The sequence below is a fragment of the Malaclemys terrapin genome, chromosome 1 (assembly GCF_027887155.1).
Source record: "Malaclemys terrapin pileata isolate rMalTer1 chromosome 1, rMalTer1.hap1, whole genome shotgun sequence".
Lineage (NCBI taxonomy): Eukaryota > Metazoa > Chordata > Testudines > Emydidae > Malaclemys > Malaclemys terrapin.
Window position 1 is genome coordinate 340,101,882 of NC_071505.1, and position 22,158 is coordinate 340,124,039.

General features: G+C 42.2%; 1 protein-coding gene across 5 annotated transcripts in view; it reads right to left on the reverse strand.

The window, feature by feature from the left end:
- Positions 1-8,827: 8,827 nt before the first annotated feature.
- FCHSD2 (FCH and double SH3 domains 2) overlaps positions 8,828-22,158 on the reverse strand; it is a 238,866-nt gene continuing 225,535 nt past the window's right edge. For 4 of the 5 annotated variants that reach the window (XM_054015857.1, XM_054015855.1, XM_054015859.1 and 1 more), the window contains 7 exons: positions 18,317-18,451; positions 17,524-17,607; positions 17,210-17,387; positions 16,680-16,900; positions 12,773-12,896; positions 12,391-12,473; positions 8,828-11,070 (listed from right to left, as the gene is read on the reverse strand). In XM_054015857.1, the coding sequence (XP_053871832.1) occupies positions 10,990-11,070; positions 12,391-12,473; positions 12,773-12,896; positions 16,680-16,900; positions 17,210-17,387; positions 17,524-17,607; positions 18,317-18,451 (906 nt within the window). In that variant the 3' untranslated portion in view covers positions 8,828-10,989. The remainder of the gene's footprint in view (positions 11,071-12,390; positions 12,474-12,772; positions 12,897-16,679; positions 16,901-17,209; positions 17,388-17,523; positions 17,608-18,316; positions 18,452-22,158) is intronic. The other variant, XM_054015856.1, reaches the window with a different exon arrangement.

A 22,158-nucleotide genomic window follows, 5' to 3' on the forward strand; every position in this document is an offset into this window, starting at 1 on the left:
CCTCTGATGACACCTCAATCTGGGACAGTTCCTCAGATTTGTCACCTAAAAAGAATGGCTTAGGATTGGGAATCTCCCTCACATCCTCAGCCGTGAAGATCGATGCAACCTTCCCCTCACTTCTCTCTTCACAGGATCTCAACATTTCTACAAAGAGAAAAGTGACAATAGGACAGAACCTTTCTCTACCTCCACCGCTCCCTTCCTCCTCCCCTGACACAGAAGTGTCTTGTTTCCTATCCTCTGTTAACCCCACCACTTGTCCCAGTGACTGTGTCCCACCTCCTGATCTCCCTCATGCCCACTTTCATCCCCTCCCTTACTCAGTGTTTGTACAGTGCCTAGCACGATGGGAGCCTGGTCCAGGACTCAGGCTCCTAGACACTGTAGTAATACAAATATTAAAGGCTCAGTAGGGAGAAGTGAGCATCTCTGGATTAGCACAGTTATTTTCCTGGAATGCCATGACGGGGCCCCATTGATTTGTGGGGAGGTGGTTTGCTCCAGGGCTGAATTTGACCCACTTTGCAGGATTCAGTTGAACACAAAACCGGTAAGTACCAGCTGTGCCATGGGATTTACATCTGCAGTGAGTGTCCCTTCTGCAAGTAGAGCTGGCGATTCTTTCAGTGAACACGGGACAAGAGAGCAGCCGTTACAACAGATGAAACTAATTACCATGAAAACAGAACCATCCTTCATACTGATCATTCTTGTAACGACATTTTTAAAAAATGTGCAGTTTTTCTGTAGCACTCCAGGCTGGAATGTAAATAATTTCACACTGGGATAGGGTTTCTCTCCCTGGCTATCTAACCAGCTCTGATTATTTATGGATTTATAGACTCATAGACATTAAGGTCAGAAGGGACCATTATGATCATCTGGTCTGACCCCCTGCATGCTGCAGGCCGCAAGACCCTTCCCTGGACTCTACCGTTGAAGTCCCCAATCCTGTGTTTTAGTGACTTCAATCGGCTGAGACCCTCCTGCTAGTGATCCCTGCCCCATGCTGCGGAGGAAGGCGAAAAACCTCCAGAGGCTCAGCCAATCTACCCTGGAGGAAAATTCCTTCCCGACCCCAAATATGGCGATCAGTAATACCCCGAGCATATAGGCAAGAGTCTCTAGCCTGACCCTTGTTGGCCATTATGCTGTTCATGTACCATTGCTTGGTTTTCCTTGGCTACTATGTTTTACCATTAAACCATTCCCTCCATAAACTTATCCAACTTAATCTTAAAACCAGACAGGTCCGTCGCCCCCACCGTTTCCCTCGGAAGGCCGTTCCAATATTTCACCCCTCTGATGGTCAGATTTACCCTTGCAACACCCCTGGGAGATGTTGGCCCCATTTTACAAACAGGGAAATGAGGGAGAGAGAGAGAGAGAGGAAGTTACTCATCCAGCAGGTCAATGGCAGAACTGGAAGTTAAACTCAGGTCTCCTGAGTCTCAGTCCAGTGCTTTAACCACAAAGCCATCCTTCCTCTGACCAGTCGCATCCATTTGTTTACTTTACAGCGTGATGTGTGTCCTGGCGCTGTGATAGCACCACCCCATTTATTTTGCATTGCCAGTCAGAGCCCTGCAATGGGACCGGGACCCACGGGGCCTGCAGGACCTGCTGCCATAGTAGGAGGGCCCTAGTGCCAGTTACAATTTAAAGAGATGTATATATTTAAAATAAAACTGAATTATTCCTTAGCCACCTGGAGCTTTGAAATATCCAGTTAATCTCCATATCCCTCTCGCTGTGAATTCTGAAAACACAGCACAAGAACAGCGTGCTCTAATGTAAAGGGTTATTCATTGGGCTTAAATACTGTCTCGTACTAACGGGACTGGAGCAGGTTTCTGGTTCAGATCTGGGCCTCTTCATTCATGCCAGAAGATTACCATCATCCAGTGGCTTTTCAGTGCTCCTGTGTGCAAAACGTAATGGCAAGCCAAGTTTAACTACCAACATCCATGGCATGACTGGGCCTAACTGGCAACCTCAGAACAGAGACCAAGGACTGAATGGGGCATGCAGAAAGAACGGCCTTAGAGACGGTCTCTCTTCAGGTCAGATGTGGGAAGTTTGCTCTACCCATTGCCTTCTGCGGTATCTGCTCTGGGGATTAACAAGCTTCTCCAACCTCCAGCTCTATTGAGACGTCTCCCAAACCTCGTCTGAGGGAGAGATGTACCCCAGTACTTCTGAGCTCCCATCCCCCAGGCGAGCTCCAACTGCTGTTTCCCGTTCCAGCCAAACCAGTTCTCCTCTGGATGCCCAAATTCTTTGTTTTCTTTAGATTGAAAGTGAGGTACAAAAAAAGGAAATCTTGTTTATATGCTTTCGCCTTATAGCACCTCTTGTTCTTTATCGCACCACCCAACGCCATACCCGCCCTGAGGAGGAAATGCCAGTTTAGATATTCACACAGTGACATTTAGCATGGTGGGTGAAGTGATCAGAGCATCCAAAGCCTTTTGTTAGGCCTGTCCAGCGCTTGGCCTCTCTGCAGAGGCTGTCAAGCGAAGTGATGGTTTCTGGGACTTGGACACTTGTTTGATAAGAAACTGGGCAGAGAGCACCAGCCCTGTTCTCTCTCCTGTGTACCCTTCATCTCTTAGCTGTGAAATCTGTTAGACGAAGGAATCATTTTCTAAACAAAGTGGCGGAAGCCCTATTGCTTGACACAGTTAAGACTGGCTAGAGTAGTGGGAAATACATTGTAGGGAACAATCCTGAAACGGGAAGGGAAAAATGGGTCTGTGGATAAATTTTTACACAGGCTACCAATGCAGTCAGATTGAAAAGACTTCCATTCACTAATGACTTGGGCCACATTTGAACTCGTAACCTAGAAGGAAAAGGTTCCATAGTCCATTAGCAAACCCTGGGGCAATCATAGAGTTGGAAGGGACCTCAGGAGGTCATCTAGTCCAACCCCCTGCTCAAAGCAGGGCCAATCCCCAGACAGATTTTTACCCCTGTTCCCTAAATGGCCCCCTTAAGGACTGAACTCACAACCCTGGGTTTAGTAGGCCAACGCTCAAACCACTGAGCTATCCCTCCCCCCTGTCCCATTGGTGTATGGCTTTTCTGATAGTTTATTTTTATGATGTATTTACCCAGTATACAGTGCCAAGTGTGTACATGACCCTTCAGAGACAATTGAGGGGCACAGTGCCTGCCCAGAAGAGCATGCATGCTGCAGCCCTGATCCCACAGTCAGACCTCTGAGCCTGCAGGGAGTCCACATTGACCTATCCAAACAGCTAGCAAGGGGATGACTTCCTCACCTGTCAGTTGCAGGAGGTTATTTAAGAGATGTCGAACAGCTGGAGCTCAGCTGAAGCGCCCCTGTAAACCAGAGACATCACTGGGGAAAGCTCAATCCAGTTTCACTTCAGTAAGGTTTCTGGGTCCATTTAAAAACCTCTTCTTTAAAGAAATAAGCTCAGAGGAAGGAGGAGGGAATGGGATAAGAATCTAAATCAATCACGGATCAGCTCACTTCTCTCTTGTTCAGGTCATGATCTCATTAGATCTCATACACAAAGCAGGGTCAAACTGTAGCACTTAGATGAAAAACCTCCCAGGAAAATCCAGGGTTCTGCATGCAAGAAGTAATCCTAAGAAATACTCTTTTCTCTGAGACTGAGCCGCACTGATTTTATGCTCCAGAGTGGCGTTAGGGGGCGCTGTACTGCTAGACATTGCAACACTCATAAGAGACAAAACCAAGGCCCATACTGCTACCGATCATTAAGATCCCAGAGCATTTTTGTCAGCGTTATCCCTCTGGGATTTTGGCCAATTTTCAATGACAGCATGGGTCCCCCAAAGCCCCTGCAGCTTCAACTGCAGACAGCATTCTTCACTTTCTGTACTAACCTGCTGGTGTAGTGCAAGTGCTGTGTACTGTCAAACACCTGTGTTGCACCCCAGGAGATGCAGGTCAGTGGTGGGCTATTGTACTCACACAGAGTGACCACTGCCATTTCATTTCCCGGTAGTACTGTGAAAAGAGAGATGTGGCTGTTCACTGCAGATGCCAGTTGTCTATTCCAATCCAGCTCTGGTAATTGAAAACGGCAGATTTTACTTACCTGCTTCAGAGCTGGAATCTCTGCAGCGCTTTTATCTTCTGGTAAAAATGACCTTCACTTCTGCAATGCAGAGGCTCACTCACTCCCGTGAACCTTCAATCAGGTTTGTAATACTCGAGCCGCCTGGGTAATGCTTTGAGGATGAAGCTACTTGCAATACTAAGCACGTCAACATTTTTCTAGCTGAATCTGCTTTAGTGGCTCATTTGTGGCCCTGAATTCAGGTTGGTTTAAAAAAAAAACAAACAAACAAACTCCAATCAATCTTTCTGCAACCTCCTCGCTCATCCCAGACTAAGGACAAAACATCTTCCTGCCCCTCCCAGCTGAGTGGAGGGGAGCTGACACACGGGGCTAGCTGGGGGGCATGGAAGAGCAGAAACACAGCTAGCCGGGGGCACAGAAGTGGGGGAAGAGCATGCTCCCTCTGTCCCTGCAGTAGTCTTTCTGCAGGAAGCCAGACCTGCAGATGAGGAGGGGGTGAAGTCCTAGGGCTGACATTCTGCACAGCATCTTCTCTCCCAAGCTTGCTGGCAACTCAGTTAAGTCATCATCATGTTACACAGATTCCCCTTGGTGCTGAGTAAGGGTCTCCATATGTGGATAGCCTTGGCTTCCAGCACACCCACCGAGAACTGCAGGCCAGCCCACCCCCTGCTGGGATGGGGGAACCCCCCCCCATCCATCCAATCATAGAATATCAGGGTTGGAAGGGACCTCAGGAGGTCATCTAGTCCAACCCCCTGCTCAAAGCAGGACCAATCCTCACCTAAATCATCCCAGCCAGGGCTTTGTTAAGCCTGACCTTAAAAACCTCCAAGGAAGGAGATTCTACCGCCTCCCTAGGCAACCCATTCCAGTGCTTCACCACCTGCCTAGTGAAAAAGTTTTTCCTAATATCCAATCTATACCTCCCTCACTGCAACTTGAGACCATTACTCCTTGTTCTGTCATCTGGTGCCATTGAGAACAGTCTAGATCCATCCTCTTTGGAACCCCCTTTCAGGTAGTTGAAAGCAGCTATCAAATCCCCCCTCATTCTTCTCTTCTGCAGACTAAACAATCCCAGTTCCCTCAACCACTGCTCATAAGTCATGTGCTGCAGCCCCCTAATCATTTTTGTTGTCCTCCGCTGGACTCTTTCCAATTTTTCCAATGACTGCGATGTGCCCTGAAACAGCAGCTGCTTCCCACCTTCATTTCAGAGAAGTTGCAATTCACTCTGTAAAGCACTTTGAGACGAAGAGATCTGTTTGAATGTAAATTGTTACCAATTAAATAGATCATCAAAAAATTCAGTGTGCAAACAATCCTATTCACAAAGCAAAAGCTCTTGAGAAATATGCCTGTCTTGGGGAGAATGAGAGGAAATGAGGACTAAAGAAGGGAGATTTTATTTAGAAGTTACTGTTCGCAAAGTCAATTAAAAATAATTGTTTTTTGTATTATGCTAATTCCTATGGTTCCAGGTCATGGATCAGGGACCGTTGTGCCAGGCACTGCACAAACACAGAACACAAAGAACTTCACTCTGAGTAGTAAGATGAGATGTAAGGTGGCTGCATACAGATGGTGGAGTGCAAGGTAGAAATGACACACCAGTCAGCACAACAGGCACTGGTCACAGCACACCAGCTGCCGAACTTCTGTTAAGTTTTTTTGTATGCATCATGACAGAGGAGAGCTTTGAGGAAGGACTTGAAGGACAATGATGTGGCTTTGCAGTTGTTCGGGGGAAGCTCCTTCCAGACATGAAGAGGCAGCACAAGACTAAGCATCAAGGTGCTGATTCAAAATGGAACAAAAGGGGCGACTGAGGCAGGCATCATTGGTGGAGTGGAGTCAGGAATTGACAACTTAATAGCACCCAAGAGATGACAGGCCGTGCAAAGGGGCCTTAAAAGCAAAGGTGAGTAGTTTGTGTTTGATACAGTGGGAAAGGGGGAGCCAATGGAGAGATGGAAAGGGAGGGTGACGTGACCAATGAAATGATCTTTGCAGCAGTGTTTTGAATGGGTGTTAAGCGGGGCACGATGGGCCTTGTCAAGGCCTGAGGAGGGGGAGGCTGCCATGGTTGAAAGGCCTGGATATGAGTATTAGCTGGGTGGACAGAGAAGAAAGGCCAGATCTTCAATATTTAAACATTTATATTGCAGCAGTGCCTAGAGACCACTCACGTCAGAGCTCCATGGTACTAGGTGCTGTGCAATCCCAGCAAACGACTGTCCAACCGTTGCTGTCAAAGAGCTTTAAAAAGTCAAGAATCAAATCAAAACGTGGTTTTCTTTGTATAATTTAGTGCCCAGTGCAACAAGGGTGCCATCTTTGAGAACAGTTGTACTTAGCAAAGCAAGACACTTGGGATGGCTTCTTAGTGCCATCAGAAATCATCACCAAGACTATCGGCACCCTGGCTAGCCAGGATGGGCAGGGATGCAAGCCCATACTCTCAGTGTCCCTAGCCCCTCTGTTTAACAGAAGCTGGGAGTGCGTGATTGGGAATGGTAAGGTGATGGATCACTCAATGATTACCTGTTCTGGTCATTCCCTCTGAAGCACCTGGCATTGGCCACTGTTGGAAGCCAGGATACTGGGCTAGATGGACCTTTGATCTGACCCAGTATGGCTGTTCTTATGGCATGGAGAAATCCAAAAGATGAGGATAGGGCTGTGATAGAGAGGGAATTCATACTGTTCACACAAACATATACACCATGTCATTCTATTACAGGACAAATGTATTTGACAATAGTTATAACACTTTCTCTCCCAATAAAGGACACCCAGCAATCATTTTAACAGAATTTTTTTTTACTGACTCACCACTCTTGGTACATGAATACTCTTTCAGAAGCTTGAAAGTAAACATAACGTTTCTTAGCAGTTTTGTTCTTCGACACTTGGCAAATTCCTGATTTCTCCCACTATGTGTCTTATGGAACGAGCACCAACTGAGCAAAGAATTGGAGGGTCCTGTGGCACCTTTGAGACTAACAGAAGTATTGGGAGCATAAGCTTTCGTGGGTAAGAACCTCACTTCTTCAGATGCAAGTAATGGAAATCTCCAGAGGCAGGTATAAATCAGTGTGGAGATAACGAGGTTAGAACTCCACTGGCCATCACCTACAGTCCTCAGCTTAAACCTCTCCAATGCATCAGTGATCTACAACCCATCCTGGACAATGATCCCTCACTTTCACAGACCTTGGGAGGCAGGTCAGTCCTCGCCCACAGACAACCTGCCAACCTTAAGCATATTCTCACCAGCAACCACGCACCGCACCATAACAACTCTAACTCAGGAACCAACCCATGCAACAAACCTCGATGCCAACTCTGCCCACATATCTACACCAGCAACACCATCACAGGACCTAACCAGATCAGCTACATCATCACCGGCTCATTCACCTGCACGTCCACCAATGTTATATATGCCATCATATGCCAGCAATGCCCCTCTGCTATGTACATTGGCCAAACTGGACAGTCACTATGCAAGAGGATAAATGGACACAAGTCAGATATCAGGAATGGCAATATACAAAAACCTGTAGGAGAACACTTCAACCTCCCTGGCCACACAATAGCAGATGTAAAGGTAGCCATCTTACAGCAAAAAAACTTCAGGACCAGACTCCAAAGAGAAACTGCTGAGCTCCAGTTCATTTGCAAATTTGACACCATCAGATCAGGATTAAACAAAGACTGTGAATGGCTATCCAACTACAGAAACAATGTCTCCTCCCTTGGTGTTCACACCTCAACTGCTAGCAGAGCACCTCACCCTCCCTGATTGAACTAACCTCGTTATCTCCACACTGATTTATACCTGCCTCTGGAGATTTCCATTACTTGCATCTGAAGAAGTGAGGTTCTTACCCACGAAAGCTTATGCTCCCAATACTTCTGTTAGTCTCAAAGGTGCCACAGGACCCTCTGTTGCTTTTTACAGATTCAGACTAACACGGCTACCCCTCTGATACTTGAGCAAAGAATTGTTCACCTGCTTATTTATCTAAAGGATCAGTGATGTCAGCAGAGTTCTGGGAACAACGGCCTAGTCTTGGCAAAGTGCTCAATACCTGATGGGAATGGTGCCAGAATTTGTTAGTTGACAGGTGAACTGAAAGACATGTTACTTGCTAAGATCCGGGTCCAATGTTTCACCTGCAACAGTTGATGTTATCACTAATGCCCAGGGCTGGAAGGAGCAGCATTCTTTATGCTGCTTTAGGAACTAGTGATGCTATCAAGTGGGGCAGGGGTAAATAGCCCAGGTATCAGGGCTTAGCAAGTAAGAATGGGAAGGGGAGGGCTGATTTTTAATTGTTTTGGGCCAAGTCTGGCCAGAAGCATGGCTATGCTTTAAGGCCTTGATTCACCAAAGCACTTGAAGTTACACATGTGCCTAAATCCATCCCTATTAAGCACATAAGCATTCTTAAGTCCCTATGAAGTCATTTAACTTTAAGCTTGTATGTTCTGCTGAACAGAGATGGATTTAAGCACACATGCAAGTGCTTTGCTGAACCAGGACTTAAATGTCTTGGTAGGAGAGATTAAAAATAAACCAAGAAACAAAATAATCCCTTGCATCAGAAGATGTTTCCCAACATATCATCAGTGAAATTTTGCTCTCAGTTACTGGCGTAAATCTGGAGTAAATCTTCTGGATGAGTTTGCCATTTTTGCAACAGTCCTGTGTACCAAGAAACACACATGGGTTTAATTTCACTTTTTTATTATTCAACATTTTATACATAATAAATACAAACTTTTTACAGCCAATATAAAGAAAGCATTTGCACCTATGCTTTCAGTGTATTGACACTGTACACGGTGATGCGTCGAATACATGCCCTGTATGAAGAAGTCATAGTTAAAAAGGAGGCATATTTTTACAACTTTTCTTATTTTTTTTTTAAATAAACGTAGCAGCTCTTACAGAAAATATTTTAAAATACAACTAAAGATATTTAATATAACACTTTCTGAATTTTGAAAGTCCGGGTATGAAGGACAGAAAAACTGGCCAAGAAAACTGAACATTAACATTATGGCAGTACTTGCTTTTCTTCTGCATCTTGAAGCTTTTAAAATTTTTGCCAACAGTTAAATCTTTTAAAAAACTTTTTTTTTAAACTTAAGAATAAGTTTGATAAACACATAAAAAGACCTCAAACAGATCAACAGGACGAGAGATGCAGAAGAATGAAAAACATGGAAAAGAATCTTCAACGGACAGTCATAGATTTCATGACTGACCGATGACATTTTTCTTCAAACAGCTCCACTCTAAGTTAACATCCCACTGGGAGAAGAGATTGGCAAATACTAATATTTCAGACACCCAGCTTGGATTGTGATTTACAAGTATGTGCAAAGTTTATGATAAAATGTTGTAAAATGATTTTGTAAATGCAGCCTCAAAAACAAAACAAAAAAAAAAGCCCTTGTAAGTTAACTAAATGTAGACACTTAATTTACTGGCTTAGGAAAAATATGAACACACACAAGTGCATTCAGTATAACCCATGTAATAGCTCTTAAATGTTTTGTAGGTGGTTTTTCCATGAAGCTTTGACCCTCTGGGTATTGCTATTTTCAGAACAGTTTAATGATCATATTTAGAGAAACAACCATTTTCCCCTGGGATGAAGGATTCCCCTCCTCTCTTTACCCATTTTTATTCATGTTACAACACAAAATACCCCCACTTTTCTAAAATATCAACAGTTCCTTTCTATAGAGAAATCTGGTGGAAAATTACCCTTGAAGTCCTTGTACTCCCTATATCGTGCATAAAAGTAATGTGAGTTCTTAATCTCCTCTACTCCTTTCACCCCCAAAGATGGTTTCTGAAGGACTGGAGTAGACCACGGGTTTCCTGGTTCTCTGGTCTTGGCTAGTGAATGGGCTTTGCATGGAGAAATACAATGGGACTATCCAAAGCGGACACTAAATAATGCATGTAAGTATTCTGAATGACACTTCTAACTCTAGCCAGATGTTTTGATGGCAAAGATATACTGATAATGCTGATAATAAAGTACACGGCACTAACTGGGATAAAAGTTACCCACCTACTAAAAAAAAAAATCTGCTAAGAAAAAAATGAACCTCAATTTCCAGATCTAGACAAAATGTCACTTTTCTACTGGTTGGTTTATGCTATAGAACAAGATGTTGCTACTAATTCAGCACCTCCTTATTAGATACTCTATTACTAAATGAACTGCATAAATATTAATACAAAGAATATTTTGTTCTGTTTTTTAATAATCGAAGAGGTGTGCATTAATGCAATTAACGCCATATGATCTGCAGCACTTTTCCTGATCTGTAAGATTATTTTCCTTTTTTTTCCTTCTTTGAGGGGATGAAAGAGGAGCCAGCCTCATCTTAAACCTATTCTTTTGTTCCCTTTTTTATTCCATAAAATCTGATTACTATTTAATCAGACACATAATGCTAGTTGAATTGAAAATCTTTAACACATTCCTACAGCAACAGTAATATACTGTACTAATGCACATGGTATAAGTATGCTATGACTAAGTTGCATGAACGAGGCTCTCTCCTAGACCTCCATATAAAAACTGACCATCTTTAGCCAAAAGAGAAATCCGCTCCAACGCATTCCTCTGCTCACCATTTGGCCCATCTTGGTTTGTGCTAAGGGAGGAAGGATGATGTATATAAAAACAAAAAAGGCACAAAATATTCATGACTGAGGGAAGGAATCCACCATGTCACTGTCACCTATAATCCTCCCCACTTCGTGCTCTATGAAAAGTCTTCATCATGCAAAGGTGCCTAAAAACAAGATTGACCAAACACCACATTTGGCCTTGATTGTAGCACTACTACTTCACTAGTCCAATCATTATACCAGAGTAATTTCCACATCTTCTATCTTCTCCGTCGTCCTGCGATGGTGTGTAGGGGGAGGAGGAGCGGCTCGTACCTGAAATGAGCAACACACACCCGTAACTACCAGAAGATGTATCGTGAAGTTTCGTAAGGTGGGTGAGGTAATATCTTTTATTGAATCAACTTCTGGGACCAACCCGGCTACAACACGATATACGTGAAGTTCCATGGCTTCTACAGACTAAAACCAGAAACACTGGGCCAGACTCTCAAGCTGGTGTAAACAGGGGTACCTCTATTCAAGTCAACGAGGCTACACTTATTTACACCAGCGGAGGATCTGGCCCATGCAATGAGGCCGTCACGGGTATCGGTTCTAGAATTGTTAGGGAAATCTGACTGTCTAAACTTAACTGTGGCTTGATTTATAACTTTAAAATCCCCAAATCTCTTGATTTCAAAGTAATCCCAACAGATGGATTTTGAATTTTTCAGCTAATAAATTCCCTCCTTCCTCGTTTGGCAAAATCTCTTTGTAGGTAGGCCAGACTTCTCAAAACTCATTAGATCTTAGTATTAGGAGCTCCTCATCAGAGGACCCATGGGAGGGGTTACAAATGAGCTTAACCCTGATGTAAAGGTGCCAACAGGACCACATGCTGAGACAGACTGCTGGCAAACTGATTTCTCTGCTAAACACTTTTTGTGGTTGGCAACACAAAATCTCTGAAAAACATGTGTACAAAGTACAGGATCCAGCTGCTTCAACACCTATATTTTTCAGTCTTTGAATTCTATTATTTATATGTATTGCACTAATATACACAGACATGATTACTACTCACAGAGTACTAGCTATGTAAAAACGGAAACAATCCTCCAAAGCTTGAAGTAGCAATGCAAGATTAAAACTAGCACCTATTATTTTTTTATTATTGTAGATCTGACAACCTCCTCTGATTTTGGTTTCCATGATTCAAAATTTAGGTGTTTAGGAAGGTAAATATCAACACCTAGATTAGATAGAAAGTGAATTATTAATAAGATCCAAGGTCATCGTTAAACACATAATGACCCATTGTGTAACTAGGTGCAGCTTTGTTTTATTGTGCTATTTACTTATCTAACTTCCTGTCATACACATCATGTAGCTTTTTGACACGTGTGTGTTCCACTCCACAACGTGTGAACAAGCCTTCCTTAGGATATTTTTTTCTGGGGATAATATGTTTGCATATTTATTAACCTGACAGATAGGACTTATAATAGGATGTGAAGAATATGGTGGCCCAGATTCTCAGCTGGGGTATCAACATCGATATTTTGGAGCTATGCTGATTTGTATCCGCTGAGGGTCTGGCCCAGTTTATATAATATTACCACATCACTAAACCCAGCAACACTTGAAGCTTACAGGTCGCAGTTTGCCGTATGAGGTTTCAGGAGCAAGTCGTGGAGGCTGGGAGAATCCAGGAGAATCGGAGCCAAAACTATTTTCTGAAAGAGTGAACAATAAAAACCAAAGCATTGTGTGTGTGACTGAACCAGCTGAATATTGTGAAAAGAACGTGTTTCTACTGCAATCTGAAATGTTAATTAAAACAAACATTTGGATATAATGACAGGTTTCAGAGTAGCAGCCGTGTTAGTCTGTATCCGCAAAAAGAACAGGAGTACTTGTGGCACCTTAGAGACTAACAAATTTATTAGAGCATAAGCTTTCGTGGACTACAGCCCACTTCTTTGGATGCATTATTTGGATATAATGTTTCTTGTACTAGCAAAAGATCTCTTACCGTTAGTTGATGGTGACCTGGGGAAGTACTGGGAGCCTCTCTTATCAGGACTATGGTAGGGACTAATCGGTGGCTGGTCATACAGTGGCAAGAGTGGAAGGGAATTGTGAGGCTTTGGGGATATCTGTGTGACAGAGGAAAAGAGATGCTGCAGAGATTCATTCTTCAGCAAGTTCAATGAATACACAGGTATATACTCACTAACGGATACACTGGTATCCCAATTGCTTTAATCTAGTGAGAAGTTCTATCTGTCAGATAAAAGTGCTTATCAGCTGTATTTGGGGAGAAGAGAGAGGATATAATATAGTGATTAAAAAAAAAAAAAAATCACAAGTGGTTATGCCGAGCAGATTTTTCCTCATTTCCCCAGCAGTTGTAATCTAGACAGGTTTTGTCTGAAGGTTGTTTTAAAGACATATCAGGCTGCTGAGCATATCTCGCCAAATACACCTCCCCAAAATAATGTTCATGATCATGAGTTTTATCATCGCTTGACAGCATGTAAGTCATTTAAATGCAGAGAGGAATAAAAAGTAGGAATAATGAAACTCACGCGTTTTACTGCAATAAGGCATCAATAAGAAGTAGAAGTTAGTTTTCTATAGCATTTCTATAGCATTGTAAGTGCATGCGATGCTTTACAACAGGTAGTTATGCTAAACCCTACCACACACTGCTTATAATTTAAAAAAACAGTGGACACATTGCAGTGAACAGACTGGCATGTGCCATTATTGCTGATAAGCTTCTAGCAACAGGTGAGGAGGAGATGGAGAAGAGGGGATGGGAGCTTTTAATATTGGGAGACTGTTCCAAGCATAAGGGGTGGTACAGAGGAAAGCATGATTTCATTATCCGTTTGTCTAGAAAGTGTTACCGTTATCTTTTTAATCATTATCACAAGCTAGAAAAAAAATTGCTTGTATAAAAACTGCAAGTCCTACCAAATTGCAACACAGCCTGTATTCTGACATTTTTATATCTGATTCTGCCAAGCTCTTGCATGGCTCAATCGGGAGAAATGAGTTGTACAATATTGTGGTTGTACATACAGTAACTCCTCACTTAAAGTCATCCCGGTTAACGTTGTTTCATTGTTATGTTGCGGATCAATTAGGGAACATGCTCATTTAAAGTTGCGCAATGATCCCTTCTAACGTTGTTTGGCAGCCGCCTGCTTTGTTCACTGCTTGCAGAAAGAGCAGCCCATTGCAGCTAGCTGGTGGGGGCTTGGAACCAGGGTGGACCAGCAGCCCCCCCATCAGCCCTCCACGGCACCCGTCCAGCAGGCTAGCAATGCCGGCAATTCAGTTGTCCCTCCTCCCACTCCCATGTGCTGCTCCTGCCCTCTGCCTTGGAGCTGCTCCCGGGAGCCTCCTGCTTGCTGGGAGGGAGGAGGGAGAAGGGGAGAAAAGAGAGGCTAATATCAGGGTGTTCCCCTACCCCCCCACCCGCTCACCCTATCTCCAGAGAGCGGGGAGGGGGGCGGGACACGACAGGGCTCAGGATGGAGGAAGCTTGCAGGCAGCAGCTGCTGTCTCAACTTCCTGATCTAAAAAGGCAGTGTACTTAGAGTGGGGTCAGCATACTTAAAGGGGCAATGCGCATCTCTCTCTCTCACACACATGGTGTGTGTCTCTGTCTGCCATTCTGTCTCCCCTCCCTCCATTCGTGCTGCCTTGTAGAGTGTGAGGCTACATTAACAACATGTTGAACCAGAACTCAGCTGAGCCCTCAAGGGTTATCATTTAGCAGCAAGGCATTCCCTGGGAAATATCCCATCCTCTGACTCTACCACCGCAACCAAGCTTCACAATCATCATTGCTGGGTACAGTATTACATTGTTTGTTTAAAGCTTATAGTGTGTGTGTGTGTGTGTGTGTGTGTTTCACTTAAAGTCGCATTTTTCAGGAACATAACTACAACGTTAAGCGAGGAGTTACTGTATCTGACTCTAAGAGTATCCCTGTGCCAGAAGGCAAGAGGCTCCCAGGTATCTCTAGCTGTGAATTTAGGCTGGGTTGACCAACTCAGTGTACCCCAGCTCACTATCGTTATAATCCGTATCTAAAAGGTGTCATGTGATATGTCACTGGAAAACTTATTAGTTTTGTCATACATCACTGATCATCAATATTCTTGCATTACAGATGTATGGACAATCAAAAAAGGATGATACAGATATGCTGCAACTATGACTAAACTGTGTTTAAACCAGGAATGTCAAGGGGAGTTGATAAACATTTTTTCCTCAGACAAAGGAATATGGTTCTGCCCGCTTGAATGTGTCTCCCATGTAAATTGAGCAAGGTGTGACCAAAGAAAGAACATTTGTATGCCAGGCAAACAAAGCCATCACAAGGGCAAGTGGGGAAAAAGTGATCACCTAATCTCAGCAGGGGATGGGGATTGCACTCCCAGGAAGCCTTTCTGCCTCTTGAAGCAGGGTCAATGAACTTTTAGAGATACACTTTTCAAAGGTTTACTGGACTATGAAGAGAGGGGCAGAGAACCCCTAAGTTATCCTTCATCTGAGCAGACAAGGAAAACCCCAGCCTTGGACCATGTGAGGCTCCTGACTCAGAGCTAGTCAGCCATTGCTGGAAAAAGAAGATTGGTGAGGAAACTACTTTGAAGAAAGACTGTGGAGCTTGTTATGATAGATCCTAGCCATTAGAAAGCGTATTTTTACTTGTGTTTGTTTATATCCCTTTCTCTCTTTATCCCTTGTACTTGAACTTGCTTAAAACATCTCTCTTTGTTTTACTTTTTATCTAAACAAACCCAGTGTGTTTTGATTGAACTGAAGTGATTGTTAACTCCAGTCAAGATAACAAACTGCTGTTTCTGTCTCATTAAGTTGGCAGCTGCTTTAAAATGTTCTGTGAATATACACTTGTAGGGGCTGTGCGTTGCAGAGACACATCTCGGAGGAATTCGGGGGCTGGAGTCCACTGACTGTTACCTGCTAGGCAAGGTTTGGGCTGGGAGAGCCCCGAGGAGTTTGCTGGCAAGGCAGACAAGTTGGTGTGTTGGGAGTTGCTGTCATACTGCGTAGCTGCAGCAAAGTTCCCACCTGCTGAGGCTGAGGGAGATACCCTGAACTGTGAGACACGTGCTATCCCCAGCAGCTTGTCACAACTTATTTCTCATGTCAATTTGTATGGTCACTTCTCAAAGAGAAACAATAAAAAGCACTAGATAAATTACCCTCTGGTGAAGGCACTGAATTTTGATTTCTAGCAACACTGTTTTTGTAAATAAGAAAGTGTTAATTATTTATTATGATATAAATTGATTAAATACAATATCAATTAGTGTATATTTTTAGATCATAACATTGCACTAAGCTGAGGATGTACTTGTTAAAATCCTACAGCTGAATGTTTTGCCCTCTAAAACTTTGTGAAAGTATTGTACAGCTTTAGATATGAAAACATTAAGATACGATTGTCTGAGCTGATAATATTGTTTTTGCCAGGGTCTGGTTGATCTCTCGATCTGCTCCATAAATTAATTATAGGAAGGAGATTGAGAATTTCCTCCTTGGTTCATTTCCTTTCTCCTCTAACCATCCCTTTATTCTGTGCACAAATCTCTTATGATTGCCACAATACATCAGTTGATGATTATTATATTGGGTCACACAATAAAGGAAAGCAGTTACTTTTTTTTTTTTTTAAGGGAACGGAGAAGGAGGTCCCTGCAGCCCTCTTCCTTTTTCCTTGCTTTGAATCCCATGTTCTTCTAGTAGCCACCACCCTCCAACAAAAAACACACCTGGAGCTCGTCAAAGCTCTTCTCTAACTGGAGAGAAGAGGACACGATACAGAAATGCCTGGGTCTCCTGTGTGGCAATGTACAGTTCTAGCAAACCAGGCCCAAGCTTCATTTTTCACATACCTGAATATCCCCAGTCCACTGAGTCTCTCCATTTTCTGAGGCTGTAAGTTCTTCCACCAACACAGATGGGAAAACCCCAACACGACCATTGAATTCCCCCTCCCAGAAGCCATCATCATCCTGGTTCTCCTTGTTCAAGATACGGATGATTGCTCCTTCTGGGAAGGACAGCTCATCATCTGTCTGGCTCTCATAATCATAAAGTGCTTTTACAAAACAGACTAGATTGGGAGATGAAAGAGATTATAATCAGAATGAGCTACATTTTTTTAAAATGCACAGTATACATCTTTGCTAAACTGAAAAGGACTTTAGTTTTACTTTAGTGTGACTAATGTTGACAATCACAGCCTTATGAGACATATCTAGACACATCTGATAGATTCCAGACATGGACACGGATACTAATGCAAACGGTTGCCCTCAGGTAAGGAGATACCTGCCTCAAACCCCGGGCATACCATTCATCTGGAGCAAGAGAACATTATCAAGAATAAAACTAACAGGCATGTTTTATTATTAGTAATTACCGCTGGAGTCTCCATTTAGGCTTCCCGAGACTAGCTCAGCATCAGCTGAATTATTTGAGGTGTGTGACCGACTATCCAATGCCGCAAGCGATTGCAGCATACTCAACAGACTGTTGGAGGTTGGGAACTGCAGATACTTCTCTGGCACATAACCCACTTGGCCTGCTTTATTTCGCGCCTGTAAGTAAACCGGATGAAAATGTATCAAGTTTTTGCATACTGCTGTAAAAGACCATAATGAGAAACAAAAACAGATCTTCCAGTCCCCTTTCAAAATTCTATAAAGGAAGGAAAATGAGCAAGGAAAATTATACCTTTACCCAGTCTTCCATGTCTCCATCTTCAATCACTTCCAATACCTCATGTTCCTCAATGGTCAGTTCATCTGGCTGAGAAGCCTGGAATGTACAAAGGTCAGATAAGAAATGAAGAACATTACTTGCCAGGTTTGTGCCCGTCACGGAAACCAGAAATTTAAAGGGAAACTGTCATCTTCAATATTTTTTACACTAACTTAAAAAAATATATAAAGTTTTGATACAGTCCCCTATAAATTGTATGTCCTGGATTGTTTTTTTTTTTTTTTTTTAAAACATTTTAATAAGGGTTTTTCTATTCTCTTACTAATATTTATAAGTAAGCTTTTCAGTCAAGGAGAGCAAGTGTGTCCAAGAACACTACCACCTACTGTGCTCATGCCTATTTAATTCTGTAAAATTTATTACTAAAATGATTAGTAATTCATTGGTACAAAAGACACCATGTGAAAAACGGCATGTACGTGTCTAATGTTAAGCATGTGAGTAGGCCCAATGAAGTTAATGGGACTAGCCAGACACTTAAAGTTAGACGTGTCTAAGTACCTTGCTGAACTGGAGCCTACATGTGGTTAACAACTTAATAAACTTTTAGCAAGTTTATAAACTTTTACAATAATAAATTTATAGCATTACTATAACTTTACACATTTAATGTATATTATTATTGGGCTAAATCTTGAGGTCCTTTCTTGGGCAAACTCCCACAGACATCATTATTATAAAGTTTATTATATGTTTCTGTGATAACTCACCTACCGATAACAGTCTGAGATTTAAAAATACAAACCTTATATGAATAAACGACTTTGCAGGTCAGGGGATAATTTCGTAGAGTTCCAGAAGGACTGGAACTACTATCATCAAAAACATCCATGCTGTCTTCAAATTCTTCCCCTTCCTCCCTTTCTGCATCAGCATTAAGCTATTAAGAGAAATTAATTTGTAACTGTATTGGATTATAAAAAGATGATGAAAAAACAACAGTAAAATTAATGGTTTAGGTTCTATAGTAACTCCAGCCACTTGAAATTCTAGATTCCAAATCTGCTGGTGACTGAGTAGTGCTCCAATTTAAGTTTCTATCTTTGAAAAATGCCAAAGGAGAAATGCCACCACTAAAAATCAGTACACTTGTTCTCCAAATAACTTCAGGAAAGTAGCAATCCGTTTGAGCAAATATCCGGAAGCAAAGAATGCAAGTTATCAATTAACAGCATCTCTTAACTGAAGAGCAGGCACCTGTGTTTTAAACATACATTAAACCTTCACTGTAAGAATACTGCTGGATTGTAGGGCTCAAGTGTTTGGAAGAGAGTACAGTTATGTGGAGGTATTAAGGAAGTGACAAGTCCAAAGTACAGTAGCCATTCTTCAGATTACCATATAAAGTTTAATGGAGAAAGAATAATGTACTTTAGAACCACATTGTTAAAAGAACGATGAACCTAAATGGAGCTGCACTAAGAATGAAGTGCTAAAACTTAAAAAACAAAACCAAACAAAAACACCAGCTTTCCTTCAAGTGTATTGCTGACAAAGTAATTACTTCAGTTTTTCAGTACAGTTTATATGAAAAAAAGGTCCGTAGGGGAAGAAGAAGAATTAAAATAAAAAGTATTTATAAAAAGCTAAATAAAGGCAGAAGTGGGTAGACTGGAAAAAACACAAGTTTCTGTAAACATAGTTTGAGCAGTGATGACACGCACTGTACTTTGGTTTTGTGCCTGGATTAAACACTGGATAAACATTCTACCTCATGAAAAAAAAACACACCACCTTTCAAAACCAAAGGCAACACTGCTAGATTTTACAATTCTTAAACTTTTTATTTATTCTTTTTAATTTGTTTAATTTAGTGAATTTTGTGCTCCTCATGAAAGCAAGAAGGCAGGTCGCACAGCACAGCCAGGTGTAGGGCAGACAGCTACTGTGCAGACTTCCCAAATCTGTTCTGCCAAAACACTTCAGGCCACACCTGCAACATCCTTGCTATTCTAGTCTTGGTCATTGCCTGAGCAGAATGACATAGGATGTGGGGATTTTGTGATACAGACTGATGTTTACCGCTTTGCCTGGGAGCAACCAACTCATTTTCTCATTTTACCTCAGCCATATTTGAAGCTGGGTAGTGCACTAACTAAATCCACTGTACTAATTATTTTGACCGGATTATAGCTTTGTAATTCATATGAATTTAGACCGGTCTTTTCCACTGAAGTCCAGTTAACATTCAGTCAGAAATGGATGCAAACAGATTGCTGTAACAAAAAGTATTTAATATTCTATCTAGTTAACACATTGGCTTTTTAAATTTGACATTCCGTAGATTAAGGTAAAATTCAAGATCTTCACAGTTCCTACAAATGTCATTTGCTAAGCCTGGTCTCCCTCAAAGCAGCCACTGTTGAACCTGCAGCTGAGAGCCATATGAAACATCATGGAAAATAGCATATCCTGTTTAGAAATACTTGTTCATAAAACATCTGGTCCTGCTTTTCTAATATAAAGAAGAAAAATACATTTTAATGTTGACAGTGTGACTATTCAAAATCCCCTTGACTAGAATCTATTTGAAAAGTAGAGATATAGAACACAAAGAGGAGAAAACAACATTCAAGATACAGAAGCCCTAATGATTTGCTTTATATAGCCGTTCTTTCTTTACAAAATCTGCTAATGAATGACAATGTAAACACAGAACAAATATGTCAGCAGCAGGAACATCAAAGGCACACAAACTGAACACAACACAAGAATAAAATCAGATAAAAAAAAAGTATCAGGGCATCATTTACATAACAGTATGTTAGATAATTTAATTATCTAGTCTCAACTATACACACACATACATTTGGGCAGATTTAGTGCTGGTGACTAAATTACTATCTAGAAGTCTTTTATTTATCCTCAGAACAGACAGAGCTCCATCAACAGCAGAAAAAGCTTTTACATCAATGCACCGCTATTCTGACTTGGATGAACAACTTCTAGGGGTACATCTACACTACAGCGGGGAGTCAATTTAAGATACGCAAATTCAGCTACGTGAATAGCGTAGCTGAATTCGACGTATTGCAGCCGACTTACCCCGTTGTGAGGACGGCGGCAAAATCGACTTCTGCGGCTTTTTGTCGGCGGCGCTTACTCCCACCTCCGCTGGTGGAGTTAGAGCGCCGATTCGGGGATCGATTGTCGCGTCCCGACGGGACGCGATAAATCGATCCCCGAGAGGTCGATTTCTACCCACCGATTCAGGCGGGTAGTATAGACCAGACCTAGGAGTGAGAGGAGTTGAGATTTCATACCCACTCACTCCTTTGACAGCTCTGCTGAAACTGCAAAGGTGTCCATCAGTGGCAACTGTGATGTGGGCACCTCTGGCTCAAGACCATTACACAGGGTGCTGAAAAACTATCAAATGATAACGTGGGCTGAATTTGAACCTAAAAGGTGGAAGATACTATCCCATTACAATCATCCAAGCAATCACAGTTCCATGTTCACAGCTAACCGGCCATCTGGAAAGTACACTCATGGTTGTTTGTTGGTTTTTATTTTCTGTTTTTTTGTTTTTTGTTTTTTTTTTTGTTTTTAAACTGCACACTACTTTTGATTATTATCCATCTCAGCGGAGTTGAGAGTCATGAGTGACTACCAAAACCAAGCATCATTCTCTTCCTCTTTCATAGGATAAATAGACTGCGTCATCCCAATTACACTAACAGCAGTATCAAACCCATTTTCCAGGTGGCATTAAATCACAAAGTTATGACAAAAGCTTTAGCTGGCACCTAAGTAGAATAAATAATTTAGTATTCTGTCCCCAAATTGTGCATTTCTGCATTACACAACAAAGCCAGCCAGCTGGCTATGTGAGGTGACATTGATTCCTTAGGCTTTTTACACTACTGTATTTTTTTAGCCGGTTAAATAAAGATTGAGATATCAAGCTGTTTCAGCTACGCTATTTTTTTAAATTTATAACTCATTAAAAGACAATTCATTGAGAGCTCTGGCGAACAAATGATCTCCTAACAAGACGGGACACAAAGAACACAAACTTTGCTCAGCTATGCATGACAAAGCACAGGTAGAAGGTTGAAGTCTTAACATTAAAAACTGCCTGCTCCTAGGGAGTGAAGTGAAAGTGCATCTCGTTTGAAAAACAGAGCAGTAAATTTTTAAAATTGTAAGCAAAGTAATGTCTGTTTGTAACAGCTTTAAGAAATACCATCTATGGGCTGTCCTCATTTGGCCTGCCAAGGTCAATATAATCCTTTATACACAAGGGAGTGTGTATGTGTAAAGGGGGAAAATGGAAATTACATTTTATCCTCCCACGCTGTAGCATCTGCCAGCTTGCGAGGGACTGGCACTAGCTTTAGATGTGGAGCCAACTGTTTGTGTGTCTGATTGGATAGATGAAGGGTACTGGGAAGAATCCAGTTTCTGCAACAGGAAGCTGAAGGAGGTGGGGTAGAAGGAGAAGAAAGGGAAAAAATACAGTTAAACATAGCAATGTAGCTATTCTCATCTATTATAGCTTGAAAGGGCTTAAACCAAAACCCGGATGAGAACGCTCCTGTGCCTTGGGAAGTCTGAAACCTGGCACTGAATTTTGTGAGACTC